The 24,579-nt window shown below is 38.2% G+C and overlaps 1 protein-coding gene across 10 annotated transcripts in view; it reads left to right on the plus strand.

The window, feature by feature from the left end:
- The window catches only part of CFAP74 (cilia and flagella associated protein 74), a 94,205-nt gene extending 70,023 nt beyond the window's left edge, over positions 1-24,182 (plus strand). For 9 of the 10 annotated variants that reach the window (XM_030017584.2, XM_030017587.2, XM_030017582.2 and 6 more), the window contains 21 exons: positions 73-185; positions 1,023-1,145; positions 2,260-2,381; positions 6,397-6,525; positions 9,689-9,776; positions 10,381-10,554; positions 11,888-12,021; positions 12,670-12,946; positions 13,435-13,542; positions 14,224-14,378; positions 15,620-15,754; positions 16,158-16,267; positions 16,653-16,708; positions 17,444-17,563; positions 17,838-17,990; positions 18,855-18,984; positions 19,526-19,680; positions 20,739-20,877; positions 21,640-21,767; positions 22,263-22,397; positions 23,616-24,182. In XM_030017584.2, coding sequence (XP_029873444.1) covers positions 73-185; positions 1,023-1,145; positions 2,260-2,381; positions 6,397-6,525; positions 9,689-9,776; positions 10,381-10,554; positions 11,888-12,021; positions 12,670-12,946; positions 13,435-13,542; positions 14,224-14,378; positions 15,620-15,754; positions 16,158-16,267; positions 16,653-16,708; positions 17,444-17,563; positions 17,838-17,990; positions 18,855-18,984; positions 19,526-19,680; positions 20,739-20,877; positions 21,640-21,767; positions 22,263-22,397; positions 23,616-23,729 — 2,798 coding nt within the window. In that variant the 3' untranslated portion in view covers positions 23,730-24,182. The remainder of the gene's footprint in view (positions 1-72; positions 186-1,022; positions 1,146-2,259; positions 2,382-6,396; positions 6,526-9,688; positions 9,777-10,380; positions 10,555-11,887; positions 12,022-12,669; positions 12,947-13,434; positions 13,543-14,223; positions 14,379-15,619; positions 15,755-16,157; positions 16,268-16,652; positions 16,709-17,443; positions 17,564-17,837; positions 17,991-18,854; positions 18,985-19,525; positions 19,681-20,738; positions 20,878-21,639; positions 21,768-22,262; positions 22,398-23,615) is intronic. The other variant, XM_030017585.2, reaches the window with a different exon arrangement.
- Positions 24,183-24,579: the final 397 nt, after the last annotated feature.

Here is a 24,579-nt window from a genome sequence, read left to right on the forward strand (position 1 = left end):
TGAACAGATGCACACATCCAGCATTTTGTAGGGTTTTGTTTGTGTTGTTTGTTTTTTTTTTTTTTTCCCCAGAACAACTTGGCCAAGATGTACTAAATTCCAGATCAGATGTAGGCACAGACAATGCACATAATTTAGTGGAACTTTCTCCTGAAGAAACACCAGTCGAAATTATGCTTGGAAAGGTAATGAAAATCCTGAGACACAGACAAGATTTTTACTAGTCTAAGCCTACATCAAATAAATTACTTTCGCTCTGGTGGGAAATGCTTAAGTACGTGACCAATTTCAAGTCCACTGTACTTCACTGTATCACAGTTAATTCTTAAAATGAAATCACATGACATATTTGCCCTTTCTTTTGATGTATAAAGACTTACTTGAGCTGAAAGATTGTGTATACATTTGCATTTCTCATAATTTAACTTTTTTTTGTCAAACTCATTTTTCTGCTGTGTCGTTCTGTGGTTATACGAAGTCTAGTGACAACGCAAAAGATGGGGCAGGAAGAACATCTGGGAAACATCAAACTTGAGCCATATTAAAAATACCTGGGTATGAGAGTCCAGGTACTAGTTCATACTAGCATTTATGGCTTCTACCTACACATAAAAAAGGCAGGTGGACTTAATGCTGAAATCAGTAGAGCAGATCTTTAAATGGTAGCACAAGACAGCTTCTCCATGTTTTAGTTACATGTTCACCAATACATGATGGAAAACACTTTGGTAAACCACGCTATCATACAGAGTCTTACAGTAAAAGAAGACTCTGTAAGATTCTGACCATGCCTGGTTGTGAAACCATGTGTCATGCCAAGTCTTTTCCCCACGATAAACTTCCTAGGGAGCTACTGATACCGATTTTTCCCTTGCATAGTGCATTCAATCTAGTTACAAACTAGGTGAAGTAGAGTGTTTGTATAATATGAGTATATACTGCTGCTTTATTTCAGTACAATTTATAGACAACTACAGTAATATGGTCAGATTTTCATTAAAAACTTGTTACTTCTTGTTTAGGTTACTGAGGGTGAAATTGGACCCTTTAGCTCAGTCAAACTTCAGATTATATTTATTCCAGCTATCCCTGGAGATGTGCGGGCACAGTTTGTGATCATGTTTGACAACTCAGACTGCAAACCAGTGAGTGATTTTGTGCAAGACTTGCTTCAAAACACTGTAGAAAAAGAGCTTAAAATCCTCCTACTTCTGCTTTTCCCAAGAATTAAAAGAGCTCAGAGGAGGAGATAGAGGACAGATAGGTTTATAACATTATGAGAATTAACACTGAGGTACAATACGATTATGTATTATTTGGTTTGGTGGGAGGTAACTTTGTAAATCATGGCTCTTCTTTCTGATGCAGTATGGTTATTAAGCCTGTTGATTCTCTGAAATGTCTGTGCAAATAATCCTGATATTCCCATTTTGTCAGACATCATACTGGAAAACATCTAATGTCCTGGAAACAAATACGAAAGTATTCTCTATTCTCAGCCCATGTAGTTTATTTTCTTTCTGATATATCAGACTTGGAATTATTTAGCATGCAGTAGTGAAACTGATGTGTGAAAGCTGGAAGAGATGACAACTTTAGTTACCACTTCAGCGTATTTTGATTCCACACTTTATTGGAAGCTGAATTCTGCCTGGGAACAGTTCATAGAAGCTTGCCAAAAAAATAAAGAAAAACCTCCAAGAAGCTCAGTAGGCCAGTCTTGGCTCTCCCCATAGTCTACAGATGGAGTAGTCTACAAAAGGAATTGCAGGTGCATACTGCAGGCTCCTATGGGTACCCTCTCTTTCAGGATCATTTTATCCAAGCCTGAGCTGTGTGGTCACTGATGTCAGACCTAAGGTCATTATAGGAAGTACAGCACTGTGCTGCCATTACTGTATTTTTTGCTGGCTAAATGAGCTGCAGTCTCTTGAGTTTCTGAATTATGGCACATTCCCTTAAGCTAGATGCACTTTAAATATTTCTTTTCAATATAACAGGCAGCATGCTATTCCTTCACGTTCTCTGTCAAAGAATCCAAACCAAAGTATAGATCTTTTTCTGCTGGGACACCATAACATCTAGGGTTTATTTTACAAATTATTTTCATAGCTTTGCCTAATTAAAGAACCTGCTGCAATATGAATAATAAAATATTTCACTCAGCTGTAATTTATAGCAGAAATTCTTACTCTGTCTAGATCAGTAAGAATTTCCGACTAACAAAAATAATTACACTCTTGATTTGTTTATTAACAGCTGTGCTTTAGTGCCATTGGAGTTTCTATTGATGTGCCAGTTTGGGTGCCCAATCCCAACATTGATTTAAAGATTTGTATGTATGACCAACTTTATCAGGACTGCATTGTCATTCAAAGCAGGTGAGCTACCCTTTCATTATCAGCTGCCTTCTATAGCTAAGTAATGAGATCTTAAGTCATTAGGTGATGTCTTAAGGTTCAATTTTGCCAGACCCTTCTTGTTATCATAGGAAGCTGAAGAACAGTTTGTTTTTTACCTTGGCATTTCAGGAGGACATCCTGATTATGGGCCCTCTGAGTTCCGTACTGCTGTGGAAATTGGGCTTGGGTATCCTGCTATCCCAGATTCCCAAGACCAGATGTAGCTATGAAGTATCTGGGTTAATACATGCCTTTCCACTCCTACAAGATTTCCTATGTTGTGTCTGTTCTGTGGTATAACTGTAAAGTCCCTAGGGAACAGCAACCTCAGAGAGTTTCATCATGTGGAATTTGCACACTAAACATTACGGAGATAAATGTGTCTAAAGTGAAGTGCACATTGGGCGTAACTGATTCAGCCAGGAAATTTTATGAAAGAATATTTTGTTATTTCTCAGCTATTTTACCTTTAATTAAAGTTCATGGGAGACTTAGGATCTGGAAGCCAGCCTCATGCCAACTGTTCTTTATTGAGAAGGTCAATCACCAGTCTTTGCAGATTTGGGATATGATGCTGGATAAATCCTGTCAGTCCTTTTGCATTTACTGTAGAATAGGAAGGGTACAACTTTTCCTAACCCATACAGGCATTAAGCACTGCACTGGCATGACAGATACCTTGTAAGTACGCAGATAATGACAAAATACTAATTTACAGGGGAAAAAATACATGGGTGTTTCTGTAGTCCAAGTCAGTAATGTCTGAAGACTGCTTCTGTTTGCGCTGTAATATAAAGATAGTCTTTTAGCTCATTGGCTCCCAGAGATTTCATGCTATTAGAGAGTGGTTACATGAACTTTTACTCACTTAATTGTCTTCAGGTGTGGGTGTCTTCCCTCTACCTAATGTAGTCACTATTGAATGCTTATTTTAACAATTTGCATTTCTTAGGTTCTATTTAAATAGGATTGGGGTGGGTTTGTGGGAAGGTGGGGGAGGGATTGGTTCTGTAGAAGGCATCCATTCTAAACCTCTTACCAGAATTACAGACTGCAGAGATTCTTCACAGTTGGAAAGAAATGAGTAAAGCTGTTATCTCAGAAATTCAGCTTACAGATATGACAAGCACAAGTTATGTAAGTGATTTTACTTGGTCTAGATAACCCAGGGATAAAACTTGTAAGTATAGCAGCAGAATAACTCTCCTAATGAAAACTTAAGATTTCAAGGGGATCCCAAAGATAGAAGCTGTCAAATTGCTTAGGGCAAAACTTCTTAACTGAGGGAAAAAAAGTGCTGATCCTTTGCCAAGTTTCACTAAATTAAGAGCACTTAATATGTAGTGCACTGGCCTTAGTACCTTGGCAAATCAAGTCTTTGATTTATCACCCAATTCCCCGTAGTTAGGAAAAGTTGTCTTTGTTATAGAGTCATTTGGGCTGAAATTCAAAGTATTTCATGTGCAGGAATATCATGTCTCAACTTTTTATCCTGCAAAAGTAGATAGATTTCATCATTCAGATGTGGTGCCTGAGAAGTTTTTTCCTGTAGTAGCTATTGAAATTTTTCTGTAGCATGTATCAGAATGAGGATTCCTCATTGTTACACGGTACATGTCAAACTTCTCAAACAGAATTAACTTAAACTGTTGAAAATAGCTATAAAATACTATCAGTCAAGAACATTTTCTTAGGTTAGACTAGTAAGTAGCTGTATTTTAATTGCAATAGTGAAAAACTGTGGAAAGGCAGTCTTGCTAAGGTCTATGGTCTGGAACTATGCACAGACAAAGGATCCAGAAACTAAGAGAATTATCAGGCTAGCAAGAAAACATCCAAACTGCTGTCAACCTACAACCAAAGATAATAGTTTGTTACAACAGCTTTACGTGTGAACTCTGTATCAGCTAAAGAGTTACTACAGTGCTGTCTGTGAACTAATGCTCGTAGCAATCAATCACTGAAGGAGACCAAAGGTAAGATTACCCCAGCCCAGCTGAAAAGGCTGCTTGTCTAACAACTGCTGAAATGCCTTAGCTAGTGAGAACTAGAGTTCACATCCAGTAGATGTGAAATCTTATTAGTGTAACTTCTAGAACAGGGATTCTTAAATGTTAATTAGATACTTAAATAATCCTGCTATTCAGGAATATTCTTACAGATTTCTGCTTCAATCCCTAACTAGTTATAGCAAAAAAGAAAAATAACAACCCAAACTAAAACTTGTAGCAAGAGAATTCTGTATATTTTGGGGGCAAAAACTGACCCAGACCTGAGGGACATGATGTGTTAGAATAGCCTTTTGTTCACCACCAGTACACACAAACATCTGACAGAAGCAGAGCAGAAAGAACTTGCCTGTATCTTACAGCTGCTGCAATCTATGATATTGTAGTCTATAGCATAAGTAGAAGATCAAGTTTTCAAGTTAGATAGATCTGGCACTTAAGTCCACCAGCAAGCTCTGTAGAGTTGCAAAATGTTAGTTAATACTGGTTTTGTTTTGGGCTTTGTTTTTTTTTATTTCCTGGTCACATAGAATATGGTAATCAGGAAGCATAAGTAAGCAGCATAAAGGGTGAAAGTGTCTTATCAGAATCCTGTCCAATATAAATCACTTTGAAAAGTAATTTCTTCAGCAGGTTATAATCTGCACTGATTTAATGAAGTAGTATATAGTTCTCTTAGATTGTCAACAGTCAGAAATCATTCCAGGCTCCCAGTACCACATGCTATTGCTGTTGATTTAGAGCAGACCATCTGGACTGACAGCTTGTAAACCAGTCCAAGAGAAGGAAAATGACAAGCTGAAATATTTGTAAATTGCTTGGCAATTTTGCACTTAGACATAAAATTCCAAAGGAGGGTATGGTTTGTGGCTATCACTATATTATCATATTATAATATGGCCAGAATTCAGTAAATGGGGAGATGTTTCTTGGCTTCCAATATGTTATTGATAGGGCAAATTGATCACAAGTTTTAGCAGAGGAACTGGCAGTACCAGCTTAGCCACACTATGACTTCTAGCCCTATAGTACGTCTGCTGTTAGAGGAGAAGTTACAAGAGATCTGTGAATTCACATCTATTTAAAAGAAGTCACCACGGTTTTGGGGAGAAAAACAAAAAGTAGCAGCACTCTTGGTGCATTTCTGGCATAAGACGTGCACCCCTGAGTTTGAGGTTTTTTTCTTGCCTGTACAGGCTTAATTTTTAGTGTTGAAGGTTTTGAGATAATCATGATGCTAATGAGGATGAATGGAATTCACAGACTGGGTACATGTTGATGTTTTAGGTGTATTATGCTCTTTCAGGTTCGTTCTTTTGATTCTTCTGACTACAGGCTGGGACATGAAGTGCTTGTTAGCCACTTGAGCAGCATCTAGGTATCCTTGGCCCCACTTAGGGGTCGCTGGTCTTCATTTTTCTGTTTCTCAGACAGCATAACAGATTTTTATTTGTTGCATCCCACCCACCACCGATTGTTACATAACCTAGATCCAGCATTACAAGAAGAATACTCCTTTTCCATCTTGAGTGGGTTCTGTGCTGCAGCTAGGACCAATTAGGTGTCTCAAACATTACGTGAGTCATTGCTGTTGATTCAGATAGAGGGAGTGTATGGTAGGAGCAAATAATTAGCCGCTATTTCACAATAATTTGGCTTTGACTTTCCCCTGACCTTACTTACTACTGTGCTGTGCTTTGATAATTATGTTCTGATCAGCTGTGTATATTGCTTAAAATACAGACGGGTTTACTTACAGTACCTCCAAAATCTTGTTTTCTGTACTTAAAAGAGAATACAACTATGTGGTTTTGCTGTAGCATTTTTACATGCCCATCATTTTCAATGGAAGCTTGGAATTGTTATAATCGTAATGTAGAGATGCAAGGGTGGAGGAGGGGGGACCAAACTCCAAGGGCAAGTGTTGCTGAGATGGCAGTACAGGTAGTCTCAAAGCCACCTAAGCATGTCCGATTTGTTTGCAGAGCAAAAGCCACGCTGTGTTTGAAGTTTGAAGTATGCAAAGAACTGAGTAAGCACATGGAGTTGCTTCCAAAAACAGGTTACATTCAAGCTCAGTCTTCCTTCAGTGTGCAATTGAAGTTTCTGCCCAGGTAACCTAACAACATTAATCTTTTCAGTATTTAAGACAATATCTGTAGGAGACTGTCAGTGGAAAACCTGAGCAGGTCAAAGTTTGTTTTTTTTTTTTTTTTTTTTTCTTCCTTCACAGTGTAGCAGGCTGGACTTCACACTGCTGGTGTCAATGCAGTCCTAGTCTCCCCCCTCCTTCCCCCTTAAAAGTTGCCAGATGCTCAAGGAGGAAATTAACTTGGATCACATACCTGTGAGGAAATGCTTTTCCTGTGGTGACAGCAGTAGTGTGAAAATCTTAGCAGTTGCATTCCTGGTAGGCTGCTCCCATTTCTGTGGGGAAGCTATTCTTATACAAGAGAGAGGTTATCTAGGCAGGTGGCTACTTCATGGATCACTGATTAAATAATTTCTGGAGAAGAACTCCTGTGCTTGCTGATTAAGGTAAGAATGGTTGGGCTTCCTGTTCATACCTCTCCTACCCATGTGCATTTTTCTCCAAAATATGAACATATTGATCTTGAATTTCATGTGGCATTTTATATAACATCGTCTAAGATGTTAAAAGACTTTCCCCAGCAAGTTTCTCTTCTCCATTTCATGATACGTCTACATATACAAACATAACTCAGTTATAGGAAACAAAGAATTCCATTTTTTCAGTATTTAAATTCAAGAGATCTTGCTGACCACTGTTAATTTCATTTACCTCGTCATTGCCATCCTAAAGAATTTAGCAGAACATTTCTTTTCAAATATAAATTAAATTATATAGATCTCAATTCTGGTGTACAGCCAAGTACTTCATCGGCTTCTGCACTGGTTGCTGCTGTAAACCTGCTGCTTTTTTCCTATAGATTATCCAGTCCCATTGATGTAAGTATATTTGGATTTTCACTGATGGGCTCAGCATCTCTGGATTTTAAATTGAGAGTCTAATTACTGATTTTGAAATTTTCACCAGGTTAATATTCAAAGAACTAAAAGTATTTACAGTTCTTCCAACATCTCAAATCCTATCAGATTACAACAACAGTAACCATTATTATGACATTTTCCAGTTCCTAAACTTCAGATGCTGTAAAGCAGTGTTACACTTACTGAGTGGATAGAAGCATAGCTTGGATTTAGGACATTAATCTTCCTTTGAAAAATGGGGAAGCTTCAAAAAGGAGATTTGATGAGATTAAGGCATTTCTGACACACAAAATAAGTATCTGGCTGTTTCAGCATACAGATCAGTTTTAAAAGACCTAACACACAGGGGGAGTGCGTGTATGACAGGAAGATGAGCTTGCTACAAGCTGATGTGAAGTACTGAGCTAGTGACACATTTCTGTAAATGCCTCCTCATTGACTTAGTATTATAAGCTTGTTTTTCTCAGAAGAAAGAATAGCTATATTAAAAGTAACACAAAAGTAAAAAGAAACACTCATTTAGCAGTGCTAAGTGAACAGATAGAGGACTGAAGGCTTGGGAAGCTCTCCCAAGTATGCTGTGCGCACTGAAATGCTTGGTCAGATGTTACAATACTCATAACTTTCTGGGTGTTTGAAGCAGACATTTTCTGTTTATTTGAAGGCAAGTTCTCTAATCTGCTGACTTTCAGAATTCCCAAATACCACAGCTTTTAGTTTTTCTGCATTTGGAACTAGTCCTGCAGATGCTGGCAGTCTAAATCTGATTTGTCTTTTATGCTTTTCTTTAATGGCTTTTAAGCATGAAGATGCCATTTTCAGAGAACTATCTGAAGGATTTCAGTATCTTTTCCCCAAGTCATAACAGCTAATTTAGACTCCATCACTGTGTATTTACAGTTACAATTTTTTTTTTTCCCCTCTGGATTATTTTGTAATACATTGATTTCTTCTGCTGTTCTAATGTCCTGTGACAAAGTGAAAGCCGATACTTTATTCCTACCTTGTATTTAACTCCAGTTCCTATCTTTAAACAAGTTAGCAATACCTTTGAAGATCACCTTCTAAAGTCACAGTTCAGACTTGCAAAATAACAGCCAGCAAGATTTCAGATCACCGTGGTGACTGAGTGGGTGCTATTTATTCATTAACTATTCTTTAACAATACATTAAAAAATTGCATGTAATTCCAGTAGTAGTAGTAGGAACGTTATCACTGTGGAGACCTAAGAACAGGAAGCAATTCACTCTGATGCTGTAAGACACTATAAATAGACCAGCAGAGCTAAGTATGCTAGAGCTTTTGTGTTGTCTTGGCTTGAAGCTCTGAAATTGAGCTTATGATAGCAAGATGCTATCACAGCTACAGAAAACCCATATATTTCTTATAAATTACTAATCTGGTATATAGTCAGACACTGTTGGTCTCCAAGTTGGTTTCACTTTATTTATGTCTGTGTTCTTTGGGATACAATTGGTTCTGCCTCAAACTGGCTAGTAGTTAACTAACATCAGTGTCAAAAGCAAACAATTGCCTAGGTTGGGTTGGTTATATGCTGTGGTTGCAGCAAAGATGCAGAAGGCTTATATTCTAAAGTAAGCTTTAAATTTTTCAGAATTTTAAATGACTGGGTGGCATTTTAAGAAAGGATAAATGGATGCAGACCTCTGTGAATAACTCCCTTAAACTCCTGTGTGTCCAAAATGCTGTTTTTAAAAAAAATAAACAAAAATTCCAACATTAACGTACAAGGTCAATTATTCTAACTTCATTGCTAGATACCCTTGCAGTTTGTGCATACCTGCTCAGAGCAGATTGTCTGGAGGTGTGCCATTCTATAGGAAATCTGTGACAAGTCCATAATGTTCCTGATCTCACTGCACCTTCTTTTTCTTGGTCAGGAGCTGGAACTTCATAGGTCACTAATTGTTGATTGGCATTTTCTTCCACCATTCTTCCACCGTTTTCCCTAATACTTGCATATATCTTGCATACAAGATTGTAGTGACACTTCTGTGAAGCATTGGAGTTGATGCTTAACCAACTATATATGTGAATACTCCTATTTGAGCACAAAGGCTGTGTTAAGATTAAAAGCTGTGAATAATAAAACTTTTAGACCTTAAGTAGTATGTTTTGTGGGTTTTTTTGGTTTGTTGGGGTTTTTTGGTTCAGAAATACATCCATGAAAAGTTCATTATTCCTCTTAACTAGAAAACAGTCACAGTATTTTAATGAAATTGAATGTACTTTTTGATTTTTAGGCACTCTCTTCCTAAAGATGCAGGGAGCTATTTTAATGAAGAGACAAGAGTTCTGGAAGTTCCAGTGACAATACTGATTGTGGATAAGGTTAGTGATTTTTATTATGCTGGTTATCAGACTGACAATAGATGTAAATTATTTTAGTGGATGTTCACTTAATTATACCTAATCTTAGATTATTTCTTTACCAGTTGAAGTCCTATGGTAATAGTAAAAGGCGCTTAAAGTGATAACACCAATTTTATAGTTTCTTCTTGTCAGTGTGTTTACAATACAGAAAGTTAAACCCTTTCTAGTTAGTGCTCATCTGTTCCCTAGTAGTTTATTTTGTACCAGAGTTATCAGATACCATAGCACAATCTTTTTGTTCTGATCTGTACTGTAGATGTCACATGTTCTTAGAGTTTACATTTCCTGGAGATGCAGGTGTGATTCCATTCTAGCATATGGATTTTGAGATACAGATTTTTTTTTTAATTTTGCTTATCAAAGAGATATTTCCTATTGTTTATTTTTCGAGAACAAGGAGGCTGAAGTTCAAGATAGATACGTTACATTTGCATGTGTTATTGTCAAGGAATAGAGTAGAATAACTTTTTTGCAGTTACTTTTTGGATGACATTTCACTTAAATCCTGTCCTTAAATGCTACAGATGGAGGTTTTTATCCTGTGCGTTTGCATTTGTTTCAGGCTAAAAAAGTTAATATTACTGTCCATGCAATTGTTACTACTTCCGATTTGGAAATCAGTCCAGCACAAATCAATTTTGGATACTGCACAGTCTATGAAGCTGTGCAGACAAATGTCACGCTAACAAACAAATCCATCTTGCCACAAGAGTTTGGATTTGTGAGACTTCCAGAGGTATGTAGTTATCCCACACACATCTCTTCTTGTATCAAAATATATTTAATTATTAAGAAAACATGCTTCAATGAAAATAATTCATGACTGTTTCTTGCAAACCCATGGAAATACTTCTGCCTGCAGCACTGTGGAAACATGCAGATTAGTTCTGGTACTGGTTTGTGTAAATTTCATCTTCTACCCTAAGCATTTTCCAAGCAGTATAAACATCTTCGAGGAGATTTTACTATTCTCATCTACATAATATTATTAGGCTAACTTTATGCTATTAGAATACCTATTTTTTACGCCAAGAAATCTACTAACAGAATACCTGGTGCACTTTTCTTTCAGACTCACAGGTCGCTTATACTACTAGATAAAACAGGCTTAGGGCTGTTGCTTTGGCCTTGAGGCTGAAGAATATCATACAGTTTGCATCCAAATGACTAAACGCTTTGTCTTTAGAGCAGGATTGCCATGTCCACACTGCTTATTGGGAATCATCCCCTGAACCATGCCTAGGTATTTTCTGACTGGCTGTAAGTTGATGTGGAAGCTAAATTAATCACAGGAGCTGCCAGTTTTGTGTGGGCTAGGTCTACTGAATTTTTTTTTTTTTTTTGCAAAAATTTAGCTGTTCAAGCTTCATAATAGCATGATGATCACCGTATGAAATGGTTTGGCATATTGGAATCAGAGCTAGAGGAACCTGACATTTAATTAGACATTCTCCCTTTCTCTGCTGTTCTAGGGATTAAAATCAAGGAGTTAGCTAAAAGAAATTGGAATATTCAGCTTCGTTAAAGCTTACTTCACAGCATGTATTTCATGATTAGCTTAAAATGGGATGGGGAGACATTCTTGAATCATCATCAACTCATAAACACAAACCAATATACATTTGTAGTTATTAAAATGCTACTTGTCACTATGGTATCTGCACATCATACAGGAATCGGCTCTTCAAAGATACAGGGGGAACTGTTGAGTTTCTTATCATATTTCATTCAGTTGTCTATGAAGAATAAATAAACATCATTAGAGAAAGGTGATTACCATAGATGGTGAGAAGCTGGGGAAAAAATTCTACTGAAGTCTGAGTTAATGGGTTTAATGCCTTTCAAGTTACTTTGAGATTAGAAATCTGCACGTCAGTCAGACACTAGTCACTAACTCAAATGAAAGCTTCTTACTAGAAGGTTTCTGGTTTCCTGAGATTTGTACATTTAATAACAAAATTTTCTTACCTCGCCAGTAATGTCTTATTTTAAATTATTTAATAATTTGATAATTTAACTCATAATTTCTTATTTTAATAACAATAATTTCTTATCCTGTCATTCTGAAGTTTGTTGAAATTCAACCCAATGACGGAATTGGAATTCTTCTTCCCCTTGAAAGCCTGACATTGGACGTTATCTTTAAAGCTGACAAGGCAAAAGAGTACAGCTTTGAACTAACCTGCAAGTCAGAGATCAATAGGTATGTTAAGAAACTGATTCAGTAGTAGGTAATCTAGAAGTCTAAATCACACTGGATTTTCACTGTTAAGCTAGTTCAGAAATTAAATCCCTGCCTACTTTGAAGAGGTAAGGCTAGGATAAAAATGTGAGGCAGGTAGGAATCCTCCAGTTGACAAGAGTTGCTCAGTGCCTGTTTGTTTTATCCTTTGTTTACATGTCTGTCTTTACTGACATGACTTTTCATATCTCACGCAAAACTTATCCTTGTTACATACCCAAGCTGCAAGTTTGCCCCAGGTCATCTTAACCTGCAATGTTCTGCTTGCTTTTCCAGCAGAATTACTGAAGGATTTTTTTTTTTTTTTTTTTTTTTTTTTTTTTTGGTAAAAATGCTTCATACATTAAGCTAATGCTACTAAAATAATGATGGCATAAACTTTGATTTGACTGGATATATTTCCAGAAGTTCACAGAGGAAGAATTCAAGTAGGGACTCTAGCCAATTGTGCATTAAAAATAGATAGTATTATTGTTCATCTTTAGGCAAAATTCCCATTGCAAGCTTGAAATTCTGCTTAAATAGGGACTACAGGATTAGTTCCCTATTTTCCGGGCTGATTAAGAGACTATTTTATGCTGAGACAATTTATCATGTGTTTATTTTTAGACAATTCAAGCTGTCATGCAAAGCAGTTGGAGTCCACCCACCTCTTGAATTGTCTCATTCCTTAGTTCAGTTTGCTGCAACAGCTTTAAATGGTGTGTCTACAGCAAAACTGTATGTGATGAATTCCCATGCGAGTGTCAACCACTTCACTCATGCTGTCCCAAGAATTGGCAATGGGGAAGTTGCCCCTGTTGTACCCACTTCATTTGAATTCTGTGTGCCAGAAGACTGTCCAGTGACAATTACACCTTCTGTTGGAACTGTGTTGCCTGGGAAGGTAAATTCACTTTAAATGTCAAGTGTTCTGCCAAATCTTTTGATCTTCTACATCCCTACAAATGTTGTCACTTGTAAAAGAAGCTCAAATGTCAGCTATTATGAGAATAGCTGGAATATGTTATATTGTTTGAAATAATGTTTTAAAGCAGACATGAAGGGTTAACCATCTAATCTGGCTAATGCTTAATGGGAGCTTTCACCCTGAATGTTCTTTCCCCAGTGTTGTCATTAAGATTTATTTGAAGAATGTTTAAATATCAACAATAGTGGTCATGTAAAACCAGCCCACTGTAACATAGTGGACTTCCAAAAAAGCTGCAAGTGACCTTATCCTTAGGATCATCTTATTCACTTGGAAAAAAAATTGTATTTTATTTGTTAATTTTTTGCTGTCGTGTTTATGCTCCTATTGAGCTTTGTAGGTATAATGCATGTATGAGGGCTGAATTTTGCCTATCATTCTTGTGTATGCTCTCACACTCCCAGAAAAGCTTGATTCAAGTGTCCTTCAGACCAACATTGTCAGATCAGCTAATCAGAGAAGAGGCAGTTCGGAGGCTTTGCAGAGCAGCTGCGACAGGGGCAGAAATACAAGTAAGGAATGCTAAGAACTAGCACATGCTGTTGGTTTGTTACTTCCAGATATTTGTTTCTCTGGATGGTATTTTTATCATAAAATTATTTGCATATTAATGAAGCCCAAACTCACGATCCATATAAGACCTGCCTGTAAAGGACAAGAGTGTGACTGTGCTGGTGCACTTAATGTGTAGTCTGTTCACTGAGCAATAATTTAATTTCATGCTAACAATTTCAAAAGCATTCCTAGAGGATTTTCTTGCAAATGCTAACTGCAAGTACTCTTAAAAAAAAAAAAAAAAAAAAAAAAAAAGTTTCTATACTTCTTGCAGATTTACAGCATACATGGACTTCATATGCAATGCTGTGGGTCAATTAATTTATGTAAGCACCTATGGTTGTCTTTAATTATGAGATAAATAGGTAAAATTCCCATGAGAGAGACAGTCTTTTTACTTGTCTGCTGCAATAGGGGAACTCTTTTTTTTAAGACAGGGGAAAAGACGTCCATTTCAACTTAATTTTACATTATTCACAGAATCATAGAATTATTAGAAATGTATGAAATAAATGCACTCTATCACCTCTTAGGTTCTGTAGCCTTGGGCCATGCACTGTGTATCTGTAAACTGATGTCTTGATTGGATTACCAGTGATCACCCTCAGTGTATAATGTCTCCGTGTGTGTATTTGCAGAAAAGGAAGAAAGATGAAAAGAGAGAGGGAAAGAAATTAAGCATTTCCATTACCAGACAGCAGTCTTGCAGACAGCTTGTAAGGGATGGAAGCAGTAAATACCTGACTTCGCTGTATAGTTCTGAACAACCACAATCCAAAGACTTAAAGCCTGAGTAAGTCAGCAAAAGCATCTTGTACTACGTAGACAACATTCTCTTTATAAGTAGTTTAATAAATCTACTAAAGCCTATAGGTAGACAAGAAAGCAATCTGTGGAGAAGAAATAGCTTTAGCTATGTTGCAAAGGCTGTTTCCAAAATTAGTACTGCTTTTAAGCCACACAGCTGTACCCTCTCATGTAAGGCAAAGAATCCCTTTATGCATCAGAGGGATTGAAGACTTCAAAGAATATATCAGAAAGCATGAGATGTGACTGTATGGGCAAATTTGGCTGAACCAGCAAGGGTGTTATTTTAAAGGGCAACTAGAAAGCTGAATTTAGGTACCAAAAGAGACTACTACTAATACACCTTTTTCTGAACAGGTTTAACAGACCTGAATACATTCAGCCCAGATGGAAACCATCTGATGGCCCATATCCATGGGTTGTTTTCTGGGATTTTTTGGGGGGCTTATATAGTCCATCGTATCAGTCATGGTCATCTTCAGTCTTGGAAATGTAAAAATGTGCTTTTTAAATAGTCATTTTACAATATGTGTCCCTCAGTGAGAATTAACATTAATAGCACGTGCTGTCTAGAAACTTGGATATTTGGATGCAAAATCTGATACTTGAGGTCGCTTGTTTAGCATATAATTCAACTTTTTAGAACCACGCTTCTGCCTAACCTGAGGAATTTAGGAGTGTTTGAAGTAAATACATGCTTAAACACCAGGCATTTGGCTGTACTGGACATTAGATATTTTTGACTAAAATCCCATGTCCGTTGCAATCCATTAATTATAATTTTTAAATACTTTCAGTACAGGTCACAAAAGTAAAATTTATATTTGAAAACTCCCATTATGAAGTATAGCTTGGCATATTGCATTACAGAAATGTGATCATGTGTGACTACATATCATTGAAATGATGTGTAAGTACTGGAAGACACTGGAATACTTAATATATTCAACATAAGGAAATCGTACTGAGTTTAACAGTATAACATCTGTTCAGTATAACATCTGTTATCTGGGTTTATAATTTTTATTTTGGTGAGAAAAGCAAGCTGCTTAGTAGGGTGGGTCCATTTCTGTGTATCAAGACAGTCGCTGAGTTTCACTGTTATGTTCAATTTTGAATATATGACCAAGAAACAGTAAACGCAAATAGCTCAGTAGGTATCTATTTGATTTTTTTTTTTCTTGCTCTCTCACTTACTAAGATGATTCTTATTCTTGGATTTTCTAGTTCAGATGCTTATATGGCAGCCCAGGCTTTCCTGATGAGGAATTTCAGTGGGAGGTTTGAAAAATTCATCATACCGTGCTTTGTTGCAAGTGGACAGATCGATGAAAAGAAAGGCTCTGAAAACCTAAGCTGCAGGTATTTGCAATTAGATATTTGCAATTCATGATAGTTCAGAAATTTGAGGGGGAAATGGTGGGCATGTTAATTTATTCATTTTGGGAGGAAATTTGTTTTCTGATCTTAATTATTTCATAGGTCAGTGGTAGAAACTCATGCTTACAACCCACTAGTTGGATAAGAATCAAACACATAAATATAAAAGCAGCTTAAAGAATAGTTGTATGAAAAATGTAAGCCAGATTTAGTTCATCTTTCTGCTTAGGCATACACAAAAAAGTCAGCTGCCAAAAATTATGTATTGATTTGTAATACCAATTTAATGATCACCTGTGATATGAACAGAATAAGAACAGATTTCTGACAATAGTTTTTATTTCTATATGGTCCAAGAGCAAATATCCTTTTACTATCTCTCTAGCCCTTACAACACTTTGTACTTGGAGTTGCACTGTCCAGCTGTAGCACCATCTGTTGTGATCACTTCAGATAATGGAAAAAACACAGTCAATTTTGGTGATGTTGCAGTAGGTATGAAATTTGAATTAAAGTTTTGAGTTTTTTCTGTCTGACGTTAATCTCTTCTGAGCATAGTATTGCATTTTCTTTTACATTGTTCCCTTGATTTTCAGAAGTCAATATAGAAATTAGCCCTGTAATAGGTACTTAGGTGGAAAATTAGGAGCCTATGTGGCCAGCTGAGGCATGTAAAAAAGCAGACTTGATCCCAAAACATGGAATTGGAAGCTCTACAAGTGACTGTCCAAATTTGAAAGTATTTTGGTGACCTTTGACTAGTGTATTAGCCATAGAAATGGAATGAATGTTTGGCCCAGGTAGAAGCATGAGTAAAAATGAGGAATGGTAGTGCATGAGTGAGCATCATCACTTTTTGAAATGTTTTCATTCCTGTCAGGCCACAGAATGATTAAGCGAATTACAATACAAAATATCTCCCCAGAGAAGCTGGAAGTATCCTTGTTTGGAACATGTAAGTTAATCTGCCATTCAGCTTCTGTTTAATTTGACTATTTATCTGTAGGAGGAACTGTTTGACACTAAAGCAAGTAGGAGGTAGCAGATTTCAGACTTAATACACATCTTTCAGAGTGAGGCAGGTGATGTGAAGGATATATCGGACGAGCCTAGGTGACCTGCTGGAAAGCTAATTCCATTCCACCCTTTTAACTACAAATAATTCTACATAGAGCCAAACTTGAGAAGCACTTAACCACTTTCTAAAGAGTATAAGGTACTGATGACAAAGCTAGTTTCACTACAGTATTACGTACGTGTGAAACGGAACCAGCTCCTCAATTTTTGCACAATGCTTCTCTGAATTTCTGAATATCTTGTAAGACGAGGGTACTATGCTGGCTTGTCTGGGTTAAACTGTATAGGATAATATAGGAGAAGGTGTGTCCTGGGTCTTCGGCTGTTAATGACCCATTCCAGGCAAAACCTGAAAATGGAGTTACGTGGAGATCTTATTGACTGGAAAAGGATCTTGCAGCTATTTGAATTCAGTGGGGGGAAAAAAAAAATTGGATTAGTTCTTCTTTTCTCTGAGTTAGTTACTGATCTCTGAAAAAGCTTATAGACAGTTGGTTTGTACGTCTTTGGTCTGAACAATACTTAGCATCTGTTCTTACATCTTTTTCCCCAATCTTTGTTTATAATTTTTTTCCTTGAGTTGCACTATTTTAGCTAGGATTCTCAGTTCTGAATCCCAATGGTCCCTTCCTGTTGGTCAGACCAGTTGGAATGCTTGAGGCAGGTGAAAATAAAGCCCTCATCGTCTCTTTTTGTCCAAATGAGAATAAATGGGTGAGTAAGAGATACAACAGTAATGGAGAAAAACAGGAGAGATGGAGAGATGTAACAGGCTGTGTAATATACACATATTACTGACTGGAATGAGGCTGTATAATAATAAGAAAAACTTGTTACCTGTGCATAGCCCTTCCCAACATTTGGATCTTTGTCTATGCACTAAATCCAGAAGTTCTGTAGTAATGGCCCATTCGTGGGAGGGGGGTCAGTTGGAGGGGTGGGGGATGTTTTCCTTCAGCAGATGGGCTAACAGACATCCTCTTGGCAGTTTTGTGAAACGCTGGACATCCGGACGGCAAAAACCAATCTAACCCTAAGTATCACTGGTCATGGGGTGATGCCATCAACTGTTTGCTCTGTAGAAGAAGTACTCGATATGGGATATGTCATAGCCAGAGAGAAGGTGACTTCCACATTCAAGGTAAAGCCCTCTATGCTGAACCAGAAAGCACATCAGCAATTTTTGTAAGGAGGAAGAGGAGGTCTGTAGTTTCTAGTCTGGCAGAACGTAAGGCTGAGTGGCAAACTGTAGACAAAAGAATATAGCTTTAAAAGCGCGTCTGGCAGAGTGATTTGGTGCTGAGACAGTTTCAGGCCAAAGGTGACAAAGCTGTGCAGGGAGGATCTCGTTAGCTGCTTCTGTCCTGCCTGCAGTCTGTACAAAAAATAGAGATCCAGTACCTTCTATAAAAGAAAAGGAGAAGTGGTCTGTGTGATTTTCTCTGTAGATCTAGCCGGTATGCAGAGGGATGTGAAGTCAGAAATGCCTTTGCTTTTACCAGTGTTAGAAATATTTGCTCTCTTTCTTTAATCTGTCCATTAGTACTATCACAACTGAGGCTGCTCTGTGTCCACACAAAGCAGTGACAGAGGTATGTGGGTGAAATGCAAAATTGGTCCTACAAAGAGCACGTGAGGGTCTGCCACGGTACAGTCTAGGGAAGTTTAACCGATTCACTCATTCACATACTGCAGATGCCCACAGACTCAGAAACGGGCCAAGATCTAGGCAAAATTTTTCTCCTCTCAGATTTTATCTGTCAATAACCCAAATATATTACTTGCTGCAAGACTCTTAAAAGGAGCCTATTCCCTGTTGTTGGGGGGCGGGGGTTGACATGATCCATTACGGGTAGCCATAACACATGCTTTTGGTGGCATCTGGGTACACAGTAGTGCAGTAATGCAGTGAAACAAATTCAGCCAGTTCACAAACTATGGATCCTGCAGGCTTGAGAATCAGTTTTCTTAATGAAAATGCTGTTGTGTGAATTAATGTCTTCAGATACAGAACACTTCCACACTGACCCTGCAATACTCCGTACAACTAGATTCACTTTCATCAACAAGGGACAAAGATCAGCAGAGTCTTCCATCCTTTATTACGTCCTCTTTACAAAGAACAGAGTTTGTTGGTAAACTTGTTTTTTAATTTTCTCTTTTTCTTTTGTTAAAGACTCGTGAAGTATAAAGCAGCATTACTTGGCCCTGGTAGAGCTACACAACTGTCAAAACCTGGGGCATCATGTCACTGAAATTAAAGGCATAATTTTGTTTCCCCAGTAGGAGCTGTACTAATTCTTTCAGTATAGGTAGCTGTAAATTTATGCAGCCTGAGCAAATATCCACAACTAAGGAGAGAGCAGTGTTTGCGTGGGTTTATTTAGATTCAGTAATTGCATACTAAAGATTACATTTAGGGATGTCCATCTCTGTAAAAACACGTTAGAATATAGGAGGTGTTTGGTGACACTTCTTCAGTACTTCTAGAGATGAATGCATTAAACTGATAGATGGATTTATCTGGTACTTCTAACACCCTGTTCTGCTGCAAAACCATGTATCAGGTCTTATTTATTTGCTGTTCCAACAAAAATTAAATGGGTTTAAAATATATGAAGTAGTAAAGCGGAGCTGTCGTCCTTTCTTATTTGTATCCTCACTTTTATTTACCAGGAACACAGAACTATAATGGCTTAAGTGTGTTCAGCATCTTTCCAACAGAAGGAGAAATTGTTGCTGGGAAGAGTCAGGATTTTATTGTTACTTTCAGTCCTGATCATGAAAGTCTGTACTATTCTGACCGTCTCAAGTTTGTGCTCTTTGGCAAGGTGAGACAGTCAAGATACCTGGATTATGAAATCAATGTCTACATATGACCCACGGTGATTTTTACCACCATGGGTCTTAACAGGAGTTTCAAATAATTATATCTAGTAGACAGCATTTGTAGGCAGAAGTATTATCTTTATTAGATTAGATATAGGTAGGAGATGGCAGGTTTGGGGCCCACTGACCTTTTTTAAGGTTTTAAATATTCAGTTATTAATCCATAGCAATAGTGACTTGGGATTCAGTCCTGTTTTCTGCCCAGCTGTCCGCACTGCGTAAATGAGAGGTGATGGGAGCTAGGCTGCTGCCACACTGCTGAGCACAGCTCCAAGTGGATTCTCTGCAAGTAGCATTTAAGGGCAGCGGAGAGCGAAGCGACACCTGCGCCGTGCAAACTGACAGGTGCTCTGAGGTCCAGGAAGCTGCTTCTGCAGTCGCTCAGCGTGAGGAAGGAGGTTTCCATCTGTAGAGCAGCAGTTGAGCTTAGATGGAGCCCAGGTCAGGATATACAGGCTGGCAGCATAGCAGGTGGCTTTATGCCGTGTTCCAAAAGAGACTGACCAAAAGCTAATGAAGGGTGCCGACTAATGACCATCAGCAGGCACTGCAAACACAGAGCAGAAACTGGTAGTGAGCAAGTAAGCACTGTTTCTCTCCTTGCAAATTTTGTATCTCCAGGTTATCTTTGGAATTACAATTAAGAATGCAAATCGGACTAAGTTGAAGACGAATGGAGACTGGTCCTAGTTCACAAACTTTAGCCACGTTTGGCGGCAGATAAGTTTTGCCTCTTTCAGTGGCTTTAGTATAAATAGTTTGTCCAGTCCCCTCCTGAGGCACATTGCCCAAGAATGAAAGGTTGTTTAAAACACAAGTGCCTGAGCGGACAAGACAAGGGGAAGATGCAGGATTCTTGCATTAGAGTACAGGGCCTCTTGGCATTTATACAGGCAGATGATGTAGTAATTTCTATGCAACTGATGCTGCTGTGTCAGTATTGCAGTTACATTGGTACTTAAGCTGTAGCTGGCATGTGAAGCATTCTTGTCTTATATAGAAAATAGCCCACGTGATCCACCTAAAGGGCGCAGCAAGAGATCATCCAATGTTTGTGGAAGGGGGAGTTCCGCTGGATGTGCCCATTGAGTCCTTGGCTGTGACATTACCTACGTCATCGCAGAAGGCACTAAAAGCAGGTAATGTGCTACCGCTTACACTTTATTACAAAACAGTGAGTGATAAGACATGAGCATGTTCCTCATCCTTTATGAAAAGGTAAATTCTTCCAGAATCAGAACAAATAAGCACTATGGTATAGCCTATATTTGTAACACACAAAAAAAATGCAGGAAACTTTCTCGTAAGGAAAGATTTTCTCTTCATTTTAATGCAGTTATATCTTAATGATGATCATCTTTCTTTGCAATTTACTTTGCAAAAAATGATTGTAATTTAATGCTACTATGAAGTATTAAGATGCATTTGCTTTCTGCCACTTCTATAAAATTATTTCATATGTAATAATGTATCCTGGAGTCTCCCGATTTGTACTGTTATGAAACAGACACACTTTCGGGGTTTGAAGTTATCCTTCCTTAATTTCTTTGGACAGCATCTGTGTTCAGAGACAGTATATAACCAACTCATAGCTCCTGAGCTATAAATAAATCCAAGCACATACCGTACACAAGTAGGAATATAGTACACACAATGTATGTGCCATGGGGCTAGAAAACAAGCATGAATCTTGATAAACAATTAACAATTACAGTTTGCAATTGCAAATTAGCAAAACCTCCTTTTGCTTCACTGTAAGAAGGATCTCCTTATCTATGCCGACTCATGAATTTGCTACGTCACTTTGTTTTGAACCATCCTGGTGTAATTTATGCTTGTTCCAAACTGGTAATCGCTCAGTTTTGACTGTCTCGGAGTTTACTTGATTCGTATTTGTTTAGAGCTACAAGAACCAGTGAAGTCTATTCTCCTCATGCTGGACTACATCGAGGGAGAGAGTTCTCCAGTGCCAGCAGTGACAGAACTGAAAGTTGGAGCTATAAAAACAGCTCAGTTTGCATCTAAGAAGGTGAAGAAAATAAAATGCGCAGTTTTATGTCAGATGCTATAAGGAAAATACTGACAGTGCACAAATGGCTACTAGTTCCTTCTGTCAAAAATTCAGTCTATAAATTAAACACAACTATCAGTGTTTCTGACAAACTTTACATTATAAAAGCATCAGTGTTTGAAAAGAAAAGATTATTTTTCAGGGGCTAGTATGAGGAATTAGCATTATCATATTAAGTCAGCAACAAAATTAATTTAGCAGTTTCCTTCCCTAATTCTGAAATACAGAAGTTCGAGCACAGAACTGAATTACAGGTCTGATCCTGTTATTTCAGTATAGTATTTTGTGACAACTCGACACAATGAACAAGATGGATCCTTGCAGTTTCAAAGGGCAGAAGCAATCTGGCAAGACGTGGGCCCACATATAGCATTTGGGCAGTGCAGCCTTTAATAAACAATCATTGTGTTTGAAGGAGCAGAAATGAGGGTGTGTTGTGTGTGTCTCTCGTAGAACATGGAGTTCAGTTTTGATAGCCTGCCACTCCTGCAGCAGAAGGGATTCACTATTGAATCTGTGAAGGGAACGATTGAGCCTGGTCAAGTAAAATGCATCAGTGTTTCTTGGGTGCCACCTGCTGACTTTCGGGTAAGTTACAGTTGCTACAGCATGTTGCTGCTTAAGCTGGAAGTGTGTGGCAGCTGTTTTCACCGACTTGTAGGAGCAATACAAAAGCTGATCTTCAAGATGTCAGCAGTACAGGCTGCTTTGACACGTTGGGATGACGGAACACGTGTGGTTACCAAGGGGACTATAGGCTGGTATAAACACTGATATGAGGATAAAAGCCAGGAACAATATGTATGATTTGGAGGCTTGCTACCTCACCACAGACTTCATTCATCTTGTGTGATGAAAAGAACAAGCATTAGTCACTTGCATCTTACAGAACTTAGAGTAACTTCTTACAGGTCACTGCATGATGTAGCACCAAAAGGCCAAAATGCTGCTGCTGTCAACTAAAAGGCACAGCTTTGATCACACTGAAGTGAGCTTTTTAATGCCCCCTGTGCGAGAAAACCTGCGGTCCTGCTGACACAGAACTAACTTTACAGGGATCATTCTGCTGCAGTGTTCACATTTCTTTTGGCCGTGGGCTGCCTTTCCTTTGGTATATTCCTGGAAGTCAGTGGGGCCTTTTGGATTTTCCACTTTATTAACTGCTTTATGAACCCCATTTCCCTGGCTACTTCTGCCTTTTTGTATTGCAAAGCCTAGGTATGAGGTCCAAACATCTCTACAGGGCTGTGACTGGCCTTCCTGATTCATCTTCCTGGGCATTCATGGAGACTGAAAGTATTTACTCCCCTGCTCTTTGTTGTGAGCTGTGTGTGGGATGGCAGAATGAGTAGCTTGTTCCAAAATTAAGATTGCTGCTGTCATGTGCAGAAAGACGGCAGTAGAGTTCCTGGCATGATGTGTCAGGTTGACATCGTGCCTCTTGGTAACCACTGGTTGTTACATAAGATTTAACACTAACTGGTGGCTAACAGGATCCATTTCTTTCCCAACCCTCACTGCAGCGTACTCTGTTGCTGCTGTGCCCAGTTGTCATGGCTGTAATGTGGTGACGGTATCTGTAGCACTCTGGAGATAGAATGCTTAGTCATTGCTACTTTACTTACTGCAGTATGAGCGTTGCGTGGAAATATAAAAGAGCCAACACAGTGGGAAGTGAGGTAATCTATAGCTATAACTGGTACATCTTACAACTGAGATGTGAAATACTCGGTTTAGAACTTGATCAACTAATTTTTTCTATCTACAAAAAAAATAGGTTGGGTTTATGTGTGGATTTTTTTGTAGGCTGATGACCCTCTGCTTGTGACAGCCCTCCTGACCTTAAAAGGTGATATTAAGGAATCTTACCGAATCCTCTTCATGGCAAAAGTTGTGTCTGCATATGCTCCCACTAAGTGAGGGAACCAAGCTAAATGGAAAGGAAGATGGAGGCTTATATTACAGGGAAATCACTGGATCTCACTTGAAACATGGAAAGATTTTGAGATTGTTGCAAATGTGAGGGGAGCAGGGAAGCGGGAAGGAAAGTGACATGTCGTATTTCTGCTTTTTTCCCAAAAAATTTCTATGTAAACTCTGTTTCCACTAGTTTAATTTTCAAGCCGACTCTGTGACAATGATCTTGTAGCAGAAGAAAGAATTGATGAGGGGCCCAAGTAGATAGATCTGCTGTTAATCGCAGTGTCTTCCAAAGGTGGGCATGCCCTCAGAAGGAGTTATCTTTTTTTACATCTACCTGGGTGAGTTTCAAACAATGTATCTTTTTCCAATTTCAGATGCGTTTTAATGGTTTCGGAAAATCCTTGACCTTTTCCCTCTTAAGACCAGAATAAAGCTGCTTATTCAAGTCTCCTCCAAAGTGTTTGGGCAGTCATTTTTACCATACAGTGTGAAATCTTCCTGATGACACATGGTCAAGGAGGAAATAAAGACCATGCTGTTCACTGAATCGCTGGATATGGTTAGACACTTGCCCTAGATCATGGCTGTCCAGGAACATTGTATTTCTATATTTGCTTTCCTCCGAATTCTGACTAAGAGTAGATTTCTGTGTGTTGCTGGGGAAGTTGGAGTGCCCTGCAGGTCTATGTTCTGTCAGGAAGCAGTAGCTAGTTCAGGGAAGAGAAGAGTACAGAGGCACTACACTATGGAGAATGAAGGGACCAGGAAGTTAGGAGACATCATGGATAATCTTTCAAATCTTATATCACACTCTTTCTTGAATCACAGTAAGTCTGTGGCAAAATTC

This window comes from Aquila chrysaetos, chromosome 6 (assembly GCF_900496995.4).
Source record: "Aquila chrysaetos chrysaetos chromosome 6, bAquChr1.4, whole genome shotgun sequence".
NCBI lineage: Eukaryota > Metazoa > Chordata > Aves > Accipitriformes > Accipitridae > Aquila > Aquila chrysaetos.